At 41.8% G+C, this 14090-nt stretch overlaps 1 protein-coding gene across 39 annotated transcripts in view; it reads right to left on the bottom strand.

Moving 5' to 3' along the window:
- Positions 1-14090, bottom strand: part of SOX5 (SRY-box transcription factor 5) — an 807001-nt gene that overhangs the window by 2034 nt on the left and 790877 nt on the right. For all 39 annotated transcript variants that reach the window (XM_065568283.1, XM_065568279.1, XM_065568369.1 and 36 more), the window contains 3 exons: positions 13343-13451; positions 12297-12470; positions 3176-3392 (listed from right to left, as the gene is read on the bottom strand). In XM_065568283.1, coding sequence (XP_065424355.1) covers positions 3176-3392; positions 12297-12470; positions 13343-13451 — 500 coding nt within the window. The remainder of the gene's footprint in view (positions 1-3175; positions 3393-12296; positions 12471-13342; positions 13452-14090) is intronic.

Below are 14090 nucleotides of genomic sequence, written 5' to 3'. Positions count from 1 at the left end.
TTTAAATGGCTTTTAATATGTAATAATGGGAACACTTTGCACTCAAATGGTGCCTCTCATAGGCCAAACGTTTGTTGAGTTTCACAGTTCTTCTGTAATGTTGCTTGCATTTCATAACTGAAAAATAATATCTGCCACTCCTATAGTGCCTTCCATCCAGGGCCGGCTCCAGGCACCAGCACAGCAAGCAGGTGCTTGGGGCAGCCAACGGGAAGGGGCAGCATCTCCGGCTCTTCGGCGGCGGGTCCCTCAGTCCCTCTTGGAGGGAAGGACCTGCTGCTGAATTGCCGCTGAAGAATGAAGCGGCGGCAGAAGTGCCGCCAATCACAGCTTTCCCCCCCCCCCCCCCGCCGCTTAGGGCGGCAAAAACCCTGGAGCTGGCCCTGCTTCCATCAGAGGATCTCAAAGCTCTTTATAGCCATTGATGTATTACGGTTCATGATGGTCCTGTAAGGTAAGCATTTTTAGTCCCCTTTTAGAGATGACAAGGCTGACAGAGATTAGGGGTCAGATTTTCAAGAGAGCCAAGTCCCAACTATTGTGACACTTGCAGACAGACTTTCAAAACTCTTGAAAATCTGGCAATTTATTTTGGTGCCTAAATTGTTTAAAAATCTGGCCCTAATGACTTGCACCAGGTCCTGCAGTGAATCAGGAGCAAAGCCAGGAACAGAATCTGACTTCCAGGATCAAATACTGATTTTTTTTACCATTTTTTTGGAGTTTTACCATTGACTTCAGTGGAACCTAGATTTCACCCCCACCTTCCCCCAGTCCCTGCTCTAAATTCTAGACAAACTATCTCCAAAATGTCTTGTTTTCAGATAGGGTACTTGTCAGATTCATCTGGAAAGTTAAATAATAATAAAAACATTGCAAGATTAGTTAAAAAAAATGTAAAGCCATGCATGTCAGCGAGATAAGCGGTATTTGGGGGGCTCTGTTGCCACCTATCTTTCTCAGAAAGACCCTCCCTCCTCTTTTTTCTAATCTCTTGATGCTGAATGTTGGCTGACTTCCCTATGTTTGTTTCAGTGCTTACTAGTGGGATCACTGAACCTGCCAGCACCACAGGGTTAAGCAGCTCAAATTTCTCTGTTGAGCTGCTTATTATAACAATGTACACTGTAGCTGTTCAAAACACCGTCTAAGGACACTTAACGGTAACTGGGCAGCTATTTTCCCCTTTACTGCTATTCATACCCATTAACTAGAGACAGGTGACCTGGTTCTGGTACAATAAAAAATAGCATTCCTTTTTCACCCCAAAAGGGAAACAGAGCCCAGATTCCAATTTTTCTAAGGCTAGTTGACTTTTTTTTTTTTTTAAAGAAAAACAATAATTTTTTTGTGTAGCTCTGTGTTTCCTGGACCAGCTGTGGAAATATCACAAGAACGTCTGTCCTTGCAATACTTCTCACCTATCTGTAGCCAAAACCAAACAGTAGTTGCAGAAAGACCCTTCCAGGCAGGTTTCTAGATGAAAAAGCAGAGAACTAAGTCTTGACAAACATACAAACCTTTGGATGTTTCTCTGAACCAATCCTCTTGAGATTTGAACCCCTCACTAGCATTCAGCTTACCACAGAGCAAAAGACTCTCTGGCACCGCTAATGCCCTTGGACTGAAGTAATCTCATCACATGTGACTAGTGTGAACTGGTTGAGGATGTTTTATGCCTATATCCTCACTGACCTTACTAGCAAGGCTCAACCTGCCATGGGCATTCAGGTCTTCAATAGCATTGCTGAAAAATGTTTTAGCCGACGGCTTGCTGAACACCTTGAATGTGAGCTAGTGTTTCTGGCCTTGGGAGCTATAGACACTAACAGATTAACTTATATAGATTCTGTAAAACACCATAATGAGTAATACTTAGCACATATGTGGTGCATTTCATCCAAAGATGTGGTCAAGATGGGCAAGTATCATTATCTCCATATTACAGATATGGAAACTGAAGCCCAGCTGGCCAAAATTAAATAGCAGAGCCATGAACAGATCTCCTGACTTCCAGGTCACAGTTATATGGACCACATGGCCTTTAAAGATGAGCTTCATATTATGTTAGTGTGATGGGGTGTATCAGGCCCTTTGAGGCCCCCTGCTGGAGGTCTTGCAGTCCTGCCACACCCCACCCTAGGAAAAGGAGCAGTGAATGTGGGTCCTCCAGGCCTGCCTAGAAATGCCGCAGGGAAGCAGCCAATCAGAGTATAGCAGGCTCAGATAAAAGGAGCTGCAGGGGCTGAGCAGGTCAGTGGCTGGCTGGGACCAGAAGGGGGAAGAAGGATTGGAAGGCTGCAAAACTCCATTGGTAAAGAGGCCTGCGAGAGACTGTGCTTAAGCAGGGAAAAGACAGAGACCCCTGAGATAAGGGTGAAGAGGAAGGGGTTACATGGGAAGTGGCCCAGGGAACAGTAGCAGCACCAGAGTTAAAGGAAGCAGCACATGGCTACTATTTGTAGGGTCCCTGGGTTGGGACCCAGAGCAGTCGGTGGGCCTAGATTCCCCGGCCACCGGAGAAGCAGCCTAAGCCCCAAGGAGAAAATAAGACTCTGCATTAAAAGCCTAAGAAAGGGGCTGGGGATTTAAATAGGCCCAGTGATGGGCTGAAGACCATGAAGTAGGCCAACCATATGTTGAACTTTATTTCCCCCAGAAGGGGACTGGAATTAAGAAGTAACCTGGCTGGACAGCTGGGATACCACAGAACCACTGAGAACAGAGTCTCCAGGGAGAAAGTGCTGGGGGCACTGCTCTATACCAGGCTATGGACAGACTTAAAGCTAGCCCAGAAGGGCCAAGAATTGAGCCCCGAAGGCAGGGCTGCAAATACCAACCAGAGCATAGTGAAAGGCCCTGCTGGAGTTTTGATACACCGAAAGGGGTTTGTTTGTTTCTTCGCATATTGACAGTGTGTGACCTGGCTGGAGGGCTGGGCCACTAAAAACCCACCTGATGAGGTTAACAGCTGACAGGGGGCACCGGGAGCCGACAGAGCGAGTGCAGATTCACATTTAGCCGACAGGAGGTGCTCACGAGAGGTGAGAGTTCTCCGTCATAGTTTGCAAAACATTATTTACCTCGTAATAAAATATGACATTTACAGCTCTGAAACAAGGACAACCCCAGAAAAACAATTTCTACTGAAATAAAAGATATGACAGGCCCATACCCAACATTAAAATACTGCCTCATCTCTTGTCGCCTGTTGCGCATGATTGCCTTGTACTCGCCGATCCGCAATTTTTTGCCATCCACAAGACAGGTGCGCTTCGGCCTGGGCTTGTATTTATAGTCTGGGTATTTCTCCAGATGTTGCTTGCTGAGTCGGGCCTGCTCCTCATAGTATGGCTGCTTCTCTAGGTTTGTCATAGCTTTCCAGCGAGATCCTGTCACAAGAAGAATGAGAAATGAGAACCCTTCCCCTTTCCCATTCAGAGAAGGACAAATAAGCAGGTCATTAAGAACAAGATACCCCCGGTCCTGTGGCTTTGGGCTGTGAAACAGCGCTTTTAGATAAGGAGGGTCACAGCTAGTTTTTATTTGGCAGGTAAACCTCCAGGGTATGCCCATGTGATGCAGGTAGCTTTGTACGTGGCATTCTTTCCTTTTTGAGTCAATATTTGATGGACACTGCTGCTACATAGTAATTATTAAAGCTCCCTGACACTTTGTAAAAGTAGGCTGCGAATCTCAATGGCTTGGGCAAAGTCCCATTCGCCTGTTTAGATTCTAGTCTGCCTCTGTTCCTCTGTAGTTTCATTTAAGCATGGTACTCATCTTCACTTCCTGTTCTAATGTTCCTGTGTGCTACGAACTAGCTGCTGCATTCCACCCTGGGCTGGATTAAAATATAGGCATGCTGGGGCCTTGGTTCCTAAGGTCAGGCTTACATCAAAGTCTAAGCTTTCATTTTTTTAAAACAAGTATCTTTCTAGCTCTCATAGTTATAACAAAAAGCTTGAAAACATGAACTGAGCGTAACCAATGTGCTGAATTCTGCCTGAGTCTTCAGAGAGTCTGAAAGAATAGCTCTGAGAGAGATGAATTGTCCAGTGCATCCCCCCCGGTGAGGTGTTAACTCCAAAACCCTCTACAGTGGGAAGGACTCTGTATATAGCAGGAGGTGAAGAATGCAGTGGGCCTGGCTCACCCGTTACAGAAATAGGTTTGAGAGGGCTCCCCTGCTTCTACCTCTGCCTCTCTGGGGCCAGAACAGACACCTGCTGCTACTCCTGGGGTGAAGTGGGATGAGTGAGAAGAAAGGGCCATGCCTTTGCCTTTCCCTATCTGGGAAGGAAGCTCCCTGCCATCAGCACACCATTTGGGGTCAGGGTTATGATGTGGGGCTGTGGCACAGGGACCCTCATGTTGTGGTGTGACTAGGGCCCTAGATTGCTCCCATTCAAGCCTGGTGCAACTGCTTCTGAGGTAGAATTTCAGTGACGAGAGGAGTAGTTCCCATATAATCCCATAAAGTACCAAGCTAGAGTCTGGTTCTTTGGGATGAAAGATCCTATTTAAGTAAAAGGCAGTGGCTCTGAACCTTTCCAGACTAGTGTTCCCCTTTCAGGAGTCTGATTTGTCTTCCGTACCCCCAAGTTACACCTTGCTTAAAAACTACTTGCTTACACAATCAGACACAAAAATACTAAAGTGTCACAGCACACATTAAAAAATTGCTGACTTTCTCATTTTCACCGTATCATTATAAAATAAATCAATTGGAATATAAATATTTTACTTACAGTTCAGTGTATAGTATACAGAGCAGTATAAACAAGTCATTGTATGAAATTTTAGTTTGTACTGACTTGGCTGGTGCTTTTTATGTAGTCTGTTGTAAACTAGGCAAATATCTAGATCAGCTGATGTACCCCTGGAAGACCTCTACGTACCCCCAGGGATACACATACACCGGGTTGAGAACCACTGGTACAAGGTATTATTAAAAAGACTCCTGAGGAGCAAAAGATTTGTTCCCATGTGACAAATTAGCAGTTGGAGACAGAGCATTAATATACAATATTTTGATAACTACTGTATAAATTAAAATATTCCTGCTTCACTGGGATGATCATTAACTTTCGCTCTGTGCTGCTGTGTATATGCTGGGTGAATAGTAGAAAAATGAATATTTTATTTAAAAATGTCCCATGAAATGTATAAAGTGAAAATTAAAAAAAACAAAAACAAAAAAACAAATAGCTGATGCCTGAAAAAATGCAGCAAGATACCCGGAATAAAAAATTCTTTGGAAATTATTCAATGAACTTTAGGATTGCTTCAGGACAAGATCCATTCCAGGCAACATCGATGGCCCAGACTGTGAAATATATGCCCCAGAAGGAAAAACTGGTTGGAAAATAGTCCATTTTCCTACTGGAAACAAGTCTGCATAATTTCTCAACATAATGGGTTCAGAATGTCGTATTTGACTTACAGTACTTTCCTTCTTTGTTACTCATTCTGTACTTAGCTCATGCTATTACTCATAGTGTTCTTAGCTCACTGTGCTCCCAAAACTGTCTTTTCAATATAAAAAAGCACAGTTCTCTCTTCCTTATGAAGAAAACAGTCTGATTCTTTCAGGAAAGTGCCCTTGGGAAGACAGAGCCCACTGGCTGATATCAGTTTTCTCGGTGCTCTGCTTTGTTGAAGCTTCATTGCAAACTCCAGTATGAGTTTCTGTAATGAAAGACTAATAGGCTGAGTACAGAATACTGATCCTACCTCACATCTAATGGTAATCGACCTATGGAAAAATGTCTACTCTGAATGGAGCAACGAAAAGTCATGCCTTAGTACAATTAGTGTGGAGTCAATCGTGTACCCTTTTACTGCCAATGCATGGAAGAGCATGGAAAGCAGCTTGGTGGTCTCCTGAAGAGAAAAGCCATTTCCTAGTGGTTATAGCCAGGAAACTGACTGTAAAAACTGACACTGACATTCAATAGCTACTTCTTTCCCACTGACTGCCAAATCCTGATCAGGTTAGCTGACACAGTGATAAACAGCTGGGAACTGCCAGAACCTGGTCCACCCATGCAGCTGACCCAGGGGAAGCCTGTGTGGTAATGTAGTTAGGGCCTAAAATTGTTGGTGTTACACATTTGAGAGTTAGGGCCAGACCCTGCAAATAGGGTTCTAGGGTGCCAAGATGTGGATCCATTTTCAGGATTTATCCCTTCTTCAGTATACTGGCTTCTCTAAAATCTGAGGAAGTCACAAAGTAACGCTAAGTGAATCTAGAACCCGCAGGCCATAAACACCATTTTAGCACCTACTGGTTTAAAAATAATAGTTTATGCTGGCAAACAGTTTTCATTAATAAATAATAAAGCTGAAAATCTAAAAGACTTTTTTCTTAAAGTATGTTAAATATCAAGAAGAGAAGGCACCACAGGCTATTTCAGACTCTCTGATGAGTGAAGTGAAAGCATGTGCATGTGAGTTTAGTGGTAAATGTGCATATGGACAAAGAATTGAAGAGGTCAAAGATCAAAAAACATTTGTTAGGAAGGATATGTACAAATCTCACCTTCAGCTTGGCATTGCCACATGTAATTACTGGTGATCATTTGCACTTATATCTGACTCCTAATGCTCTACATATGAAATGACTAATAGTTATATATAAGTTCTCCCCCCCTCCCATTAAGTATCTTGTATTTGCAAAAACAATAAATATGTAAATATACAAGCATAGACGTAATATATGCGGTATATATCACAAACTAAAATAATATTCTGAATAACCCATAGTTACCACTGTTAGTTTTGGGAATAAATGGATCATAGAAAAACATAACAGAATAATGAACGTCAGCCTTCATCCTGCAAAGACTTATGCCTGTGTTTAGCTGCATACACTGAATTCTCTGACAATGCAGGATTGGCGCTATAGTGCTGTATATGTATTTAAATGAATATATCCAATAAAATCAGCCTTGTAAAATTCTGATGAAAATGTTTTGTCCACACACAAAATTTACTTAAACCATCTTTAACTGTGTTGACTGATGCCAGTAGCCCCAATTCTCCAATCGGATCTGGGAAGGCAGACCTCCGTGCATAAAGTTAAGCACATACATAAATTTTTGTAGGCCCAGGGCCATAGGTACTGACATTTTCATCTATATCTCAATTTGTAATATTTATACATAAATGTCATTCATTATTTTCCCCCTTGCAAGCTACAATCTCAATAGCGCAAAAATCCTGGCAGCCTCACCTCTCTTCCTAGCAAATATTTAATAGCTGCCTCCTGCAGTGATACCTCCTATTACTGTGACTTTATTGTTTTTACAAAATATACTAAAGATCATTTACTGGTGTGTTTTGAAGTATCATAAATAATTAAAACTCAACTATGCTTGTCAAAATAAATAAAAAGCAGATTTTGTGATGAAGTATCCTTGATTTTCTATTTATCGTTTTCATTTGCTTACTTACTAATATGCAAAATTTGGCACGCTGCCACGGGTCTCAGTATGAATTGTTCATATTCTAGAGTGTGTCTGTCAAATGTACATAGATAAAGAATGAGACCCAGATCTTTATGCCCATGTAAGTATGTGCAGATTCAGGGGTCTGCCTGCACAGGTCACATAGCATGATCAAGGCTACTGTCATCAATCAACACAATAAAGTTAGGTAAGTACATTTTTTGCTTGGACAGAATATTTTCATCATACGTTTTGCAAGGCTGATTTTATTTTATATGTGTATATAAATACCCACACACATTACTGCCAATCCCAAGCAAAAAGTCAAAAATCATGAGATTTTTTAAAAAAAATTGGGTGGTTTTTATGTGACTTCTGGTTTTTGTGCCTTTTGTGTGTGCCTGGGTCACATTCTCAAGTTTTTCTCTATAACCATGAAGAGCAGAAGTTACTTTTTAAAAAAAAATGATAGCTAGGCTTCTCACAATCTTATGAACATGGTAGTTAGGGCTCGAAGAAAAATTACTAGATATCGTGAGACTCATGATAAAATTGCAAGAATTGTCAACACTGCATATAGCTCCAATCCTGCTTTGGGATCTGTGCGCACACATTGCTGCACCCACATGGCGCCCTGATGATATCAGTGGTCATCTGCAAAGATCTGCATGCACAGATCACCGAATATCAGGGTTGGAAGAGACCTCAGGAGGTCATCTAGTCCAACCCCCTGCTCTAAGGAGGACCAATCCCCAGACCTCAGTTCCCTAAAAGCACCCTTCAAGGATTGAACTCACAACCCTGGGTTTAGGAGGCCAATGCTCAAACCACTGAGCTATCCCTTCCCCCATGAGCTAAGCCTCCCCCCAGGCTCAGAGTGTACATCCATACAAACACACATATATAGTACAGGTAGAGTTGTAATACCACATAGAGTTAAGATGCTGTTTTTAGTTGCTTATAACTCTGCAAAACTTTAAACATCCAGGCTGAAATTTTAGATGCTGTGTGTCTGCCTCAGGCTGATTTTTTTTTTTTTTTGGATTGATATAGACCCATGGTTTTCAACCTTTTTTCATTTGCAGACCCCTAAAACATTTCAAACGAAGGTGTTGACCCCTTTGGAAACCTTAGAAATAGTCTGCAGACACCAGGTTGAAAACCGCTGATATGGACACCTGCATTAGTGGAGTAGAGATTTGGGAGGTAACTTCCTATGTTACCTTTAATAAATCTCCGTATGTATATTGTAGATCTATTTCTAAAATTAATTTATATATATTTAAAAACATATCTAAGGAATAAATTATTAAAATTTAAGGGGATCCAGCAGACCAGTTTTTTTTAACAGATTTCTTAACAATTTAATAAAAAACCTAATCTCCACAACTTCAAGTTGCAATGAACAGATGGATGACAAACGTATGCACAGATGAATTTAGTGACAAATCTGTGTATCTAATTTTTTATGCTTAAAACATAATACCATAGTGTCAAACATAATCCTTAGAGAATTCTAGTGCAGCGAAGGGCACTCCTCTCATTTCACTAGAAAAATGACCCCGGCTCAGTGGCAACCCCATCTAAGCCGCTCTCAGCGACAGTGCTGCTCTGCGACCCCAGTGTGTAGCCGCACTGCTTAAAAATATATATAATAATTGTGGCTTTTCACAAAGAGACCCAAACACCTGGTTGATCTGTAGGTTTCTAGTTGCTCACCCTTCACCAGAGAGCTCCCTGCTGACTTCAAAAGACTGGCCTTTTGCAATTGAGGAAAGACCTTTGTAACGTTTCTGTCAAGAAAAAGGATATCAGGGCATCCCTCTCTATTGCAGAGGAGGAAGGTTAAAAAAAAATTAAACGTGATGCTGGAAAGGAAAAGAAACCACATCTCTTACTGCCTTCAAACATAGTTTCTTCCTCTATCTGGCAGCAACACAGTATAGAGTTTGGAGTCAGCTATGTTGTCTGTCACCTCTACAGGATCTGTAATGAATTTGCACATTTTACTCCAACTACTGTATATCTAATCAGAAAAAGATGTCCCCATATCCCCCTGATCTAGCGCCAAACAGTAAAAGGTGATTCCTTATGTTAACAATTTCAGCAGAATGGCTTATTAAAACCAGATTTTAGGGTATTATAAAATGCTTAGAAGCCCTTTAAAATGTCAACTAGAATCCCCAGAGACTGTGTAAAATGTCAACCCAGCTCAAGCGCCTGTTTTAAGCAGAATGAATTAGCAGCGTGCTGTCGGAAGTTGTTATCCAAAACAATCAGTTAAGAGGGAAAACATCAAGCTCTCTTTGTACTTTCGATATGAAAAAGGCCATTCAGAATGATCTTTGTAGATTTTTGAAGCTGATTAAAAGGCAGGTTTAATCAGGCCTACTCTAAATTTATAGACAGACCGAAACTGTTACTGCCTCTAGACCCTAGTCTAATCACATCACACACCTGTAACCAGTCTAATCCCTTTTAACCAGTATACATTTATCTTACCACCAATTTAGCCTTCTTGTCCTGTTCCTCTAACTAATCTAATCAGCTCATGCCACCCTTTTAATCAAGGGATAATGTTGTATCAGAACCAATATGTGCTGCCTCTTAAATTAATTTAATCTCGTCTTTAATTCCACCCTGCTGCTACCTTATCATAATATCACTCTAACCAATCTAACCTTATCTTCTAATACCTCTGACCAGTCCAACCTGAGCATAGTCACCACCCTTCTAACTAGTCAAGCCTTTTTAACCTTGTCATTATATCCAATTAAATTTCTCATGCCATTCCAAAAACCAGCCAGACCTTACTCAGGCAAATATTTTCATGCTCACACTTTTAGCCCCCCACCCCTCTTGCCTCATATATAAAATGTATAATAGCACAACACTGTATCGGTAGAAAAGTGTAACATCTTAGATTTACTCACTGATAATTTATTTTAGAAACAAACGAGGGTAATTCATTGGCCTCTGTGAGCTTGATCCACAACAGGACGTAGGCACCTAAATCCCAGAATCAGGCCCCACTTGAATTCACAAAACCCCTGCTCAGCTGTCACCAAACCTGTAGGCGCCTAAAATCGCTCAGTGATTTTTCCTGTATAAGTTGCGTAGGTGCCTGTGTTTCTGCCTCTGAGTATGTGTACTGCAGTCCCATGACAGGCAGGATGCCTATGCCCTTGAGTGATTCATGAACTGGGGGAAGATAGGCATTCCTCTGCCTAACTCAGCTGCAGGCCTGATTTGATAAGCGGCCTCAGACCTCGCTTACCAGATTGAGCACCTATAGGCAAGTTTACATAAAATGGCAAGAAAAGGAGGACCTTGCCTATAGCCTAGTTGTTAGGTACTCACCTGAGACATGGGAGACGTCCAGTTCAAGTCTCCCCTCCACCTGAGAGGTAGAAGGGAACTGAGCTGGCGGTTGCTACCTCTGAGGTGAATGTCCTAACCACTGGGCTGTGGGGTATTCTGATGTGAGGCTCCCTCAGGTTCAGCTGTTGCACTGTGGATAAGTAATTTTAAAGACTCACTGGAGCAGGGGGACTGGATCCTGAGTGTCTCCCACCTCCTACGTAAGTACTTTAAGCACAAGGCGACAGAGTTATTCTCCTGTATGCTCATGTTTGTTCTCTCTCTCCAGAACAATGATTCTTGTATTATGTAGCCACAATGGAACAGCTTCAAGAGGAGAGATTGAGGAAACCCAACCCCAGGCTATCCAGTGGTTAGAACAGAGGTGGGCAAACTACGGCCCGCAGTAACCTCCAGCCCGGCTCCTGAGCTCCTGGCCGGGGAGGCTAGCCAGCCCCTGGCTCCTCCCCTGCTGCTCCCCCTCCCCGCAGCCTCAGCTCACCCCGCTGCTGGCGCAATGCTCTGCACAGCTGCAGAGCCACGGCCTGACCCTGCTGACTTTTGTGAATCTCATTCACTGAATAGAGAGCGTAGGTGCCTACTCAGGCTTTGAGGATTCCAGTGATTTTCTAGGCACCTAAAAGTTAGGCCTGGCAACGCTCAGCCTCCCCATGCCTATGTTCCTTGGTGAATCTAGCCCTATGAGCCAAATTCAGTCCTCAGTTATTCCCTTTCTACTCTTCAAAGTGTCCCAAGGATTTAATGTAGGGGAGAATTTGGCCTAAGTGTTTAAGTAAGTATAGAAAGGTCTGAAGACTGGTGCATGGGATTTACTAGCAAATATCCGTGGCAAATATGTATTGTGTGGGATACGGAGAGTGGATGGGGATATACACATAAGTTCTAATGTTTCTTCTCTGATTAAGTGAATTTTCTCAGAATATCCTTGGTGTATGGATCATGCATTAGAGACGTAATATGACCGAAATATCATACTACCAGTTTTCTTTTTAAAAAGAGACATATTTTAGAATACAGGACTTTCATCTTTAGATCATTCATTTGAACACAGCACACTAGGTTATGAATCAGATACTATGGTGGGCAGCCTTATAAAAAAATTAGATAAATAAGAGTCAGTAAACAAAAGCTGTCACCAAAAAATGTAACAAAAAGTCATCTTATAATTATTCAGTGGTTCGTGGGAATGAGCTGGAGTTCTTTGTCTAGTTCCTGGTAGGCCAGTGTCTTCGTGCCAAAAACCACCACCACAACTGGCAAGCTGAATGGGCTCTCCAGATCATGGCTGATGCATACTGTTGGGCAGCATGGTGAACCTTGTATTGCTGTTGTCCTTGCCAAAACTATAATGTGGATAAGCAGAGGGTCTATGAACTATCAGTCAGGCCCTAAAATCTCTAAAATATTCAGTCAAAACCAAGGAGTTCTGCTACAGAAAATACAGTGCTCTATTAATTTCCTTACCCAGTATCTTGCTAATGTTGGAGTTGTGCATGTCAGGAAAGGCTTGAAGGATCTTCCTTCGCTCATCTTTAGCCCATACCATGAAGGCATTCATTGGACGCTTGATATGGGGTTCATTACTTCCACGCCCTCTGGATTCCCGATAAATTCTAGATTCTGAGACACCTGCACTTCCTAAAAAGAGGGGAGAAAATCATACCTAATTTGTGCTTTCAGTAACCTTCATCACACAGGGCACATTCAATAAACATATGTTCAAACTGCATTCACCATGCTTTCTCTTCTCCTTGAATCCTTCAAGTGTATCATATTCTTTTTTCTTGTGTCAAGTTTATAAATATATTGGTCAAATATAGTAGGATATGGTATAAATCTGATCTGATGAAGAGCCACATTCATTTTTGCAGACAAAAAATGTAAAGCTCTTTTAGCGTTCTTTTACTGCTTAATAACCTAAAAAAACCCAAATTTTATGAATGGAGGTTTGTTTGTTTGTTTTCTAATTTACAATATGTTGAATGTATTACATTACCTGTTTCCTGCCTCCTTTGTAATGAGAAGGGTGTTACTATATGGCAACATTAGGTGGGGCTTTTTTAAGCAAGTCTTTAACTAGCAAATGAACGTTTGCACAGCTGCCTTTGCTTGTGCTTACACCTCCACAATAACAAAAGCAATAGCAGAGATAGAAAAAAGCATTAAGCTTGCTTCATCAAATCCAAACAAGCTCCCACAGACCTAGCATATGCATCATCTATAGATGATCAGCTCTATAATCTGTGTGATCTCAGTTATTCAACATCTCTTTATTTCCTTTCCTTCATTTTTACAGTCATAAATGTGTTCTTGGTCCAGCCTTGACAAATGGAGTGCATGACACAGAATGATAAAATTGCCCCTAGATCTAAACCACCACAATATGAATAATTTCTCCTGCCTTGGTTAGTGGCCATTCCTCGCTTATCCCAGCCCTTCACTCCTATCCTCCAAAAAGGAGTTTGTGTTCTTCTGCACATACATAACTAGAAATAGGAATTCCTACTGACCGTCAGAATCCCCACTCATGTTGAAATCCATCATAGCATGGCTAAATTTCCCATCTTCATTCTGTTTTACTGCCAGCTGTTGAGTCAGGCTCTCCAGTGTTGTTTTGTCCTGTATGGGGAAGATGACTGGACTTGGATCAGGAAATCCAATTGCAAAGTTCATAGGTAATTTAGAAGAATTGGGAGGGAAGGGGAATAACAAACCTGAAGAGTTTATTGGGAAAAGGCTTTAAAAACACACACACATGTTTTTTCAGGGATGGATTTGATTTAAGAGTCTACTATTCCATTTTAAAATTTGGCTGATTAGGTAGTGATGAGTAAACCTTGTAAGGCTGTAAAGTTTGGTTCAGTTAAGCACCCAAAACTTTGGATGCACAACGCATATTGGACCTCTCTACACTCCTGAGTCGTCAAAACTGGTTTGGAAATCGAGAAGGTGCAGGCTTTCTTGCAGTATATCTGCAGCTCCATTTCTCCTCCCAGCCTAAACTCAAAATGCAGAGACATGCAACATTTCTCTTAATTGTTTTTATTAGTATTTTTGGAAGCAATCTATGGAAGCAAATACTAAGATTAAACTTTTTCATGTCCCAGGAAAGATTCAGTGTCGATTCAATCTGAGTTTTGGGCAGTGGTTGGTGTTCTCATCTAGAATGTCTGCCCCATCCCTGTCACGACTATCTATGACATGGAAGAAACGGGGTCCCTGGATTGCAGCAAGACAGTATATGCTGCCAATTAAAGA

This window comes from Chrysemys picta, chromosome 1 (assembly GCF_011386835.1).
Source record: "Chrysemys picta bellii isolate R12L10 chromosome 1, ASM1138683v2, whole genome shotgun sequence".
NCBI lineage: Eukaryota > Metazoa > Chordata > Testudines > Emydidae > Chrysemys > Chrysemys picta.
Note: the sequence above shows the minus strand (reverse complement) of the source record. Positions and strands in the feature narration are given on the sequence as shown.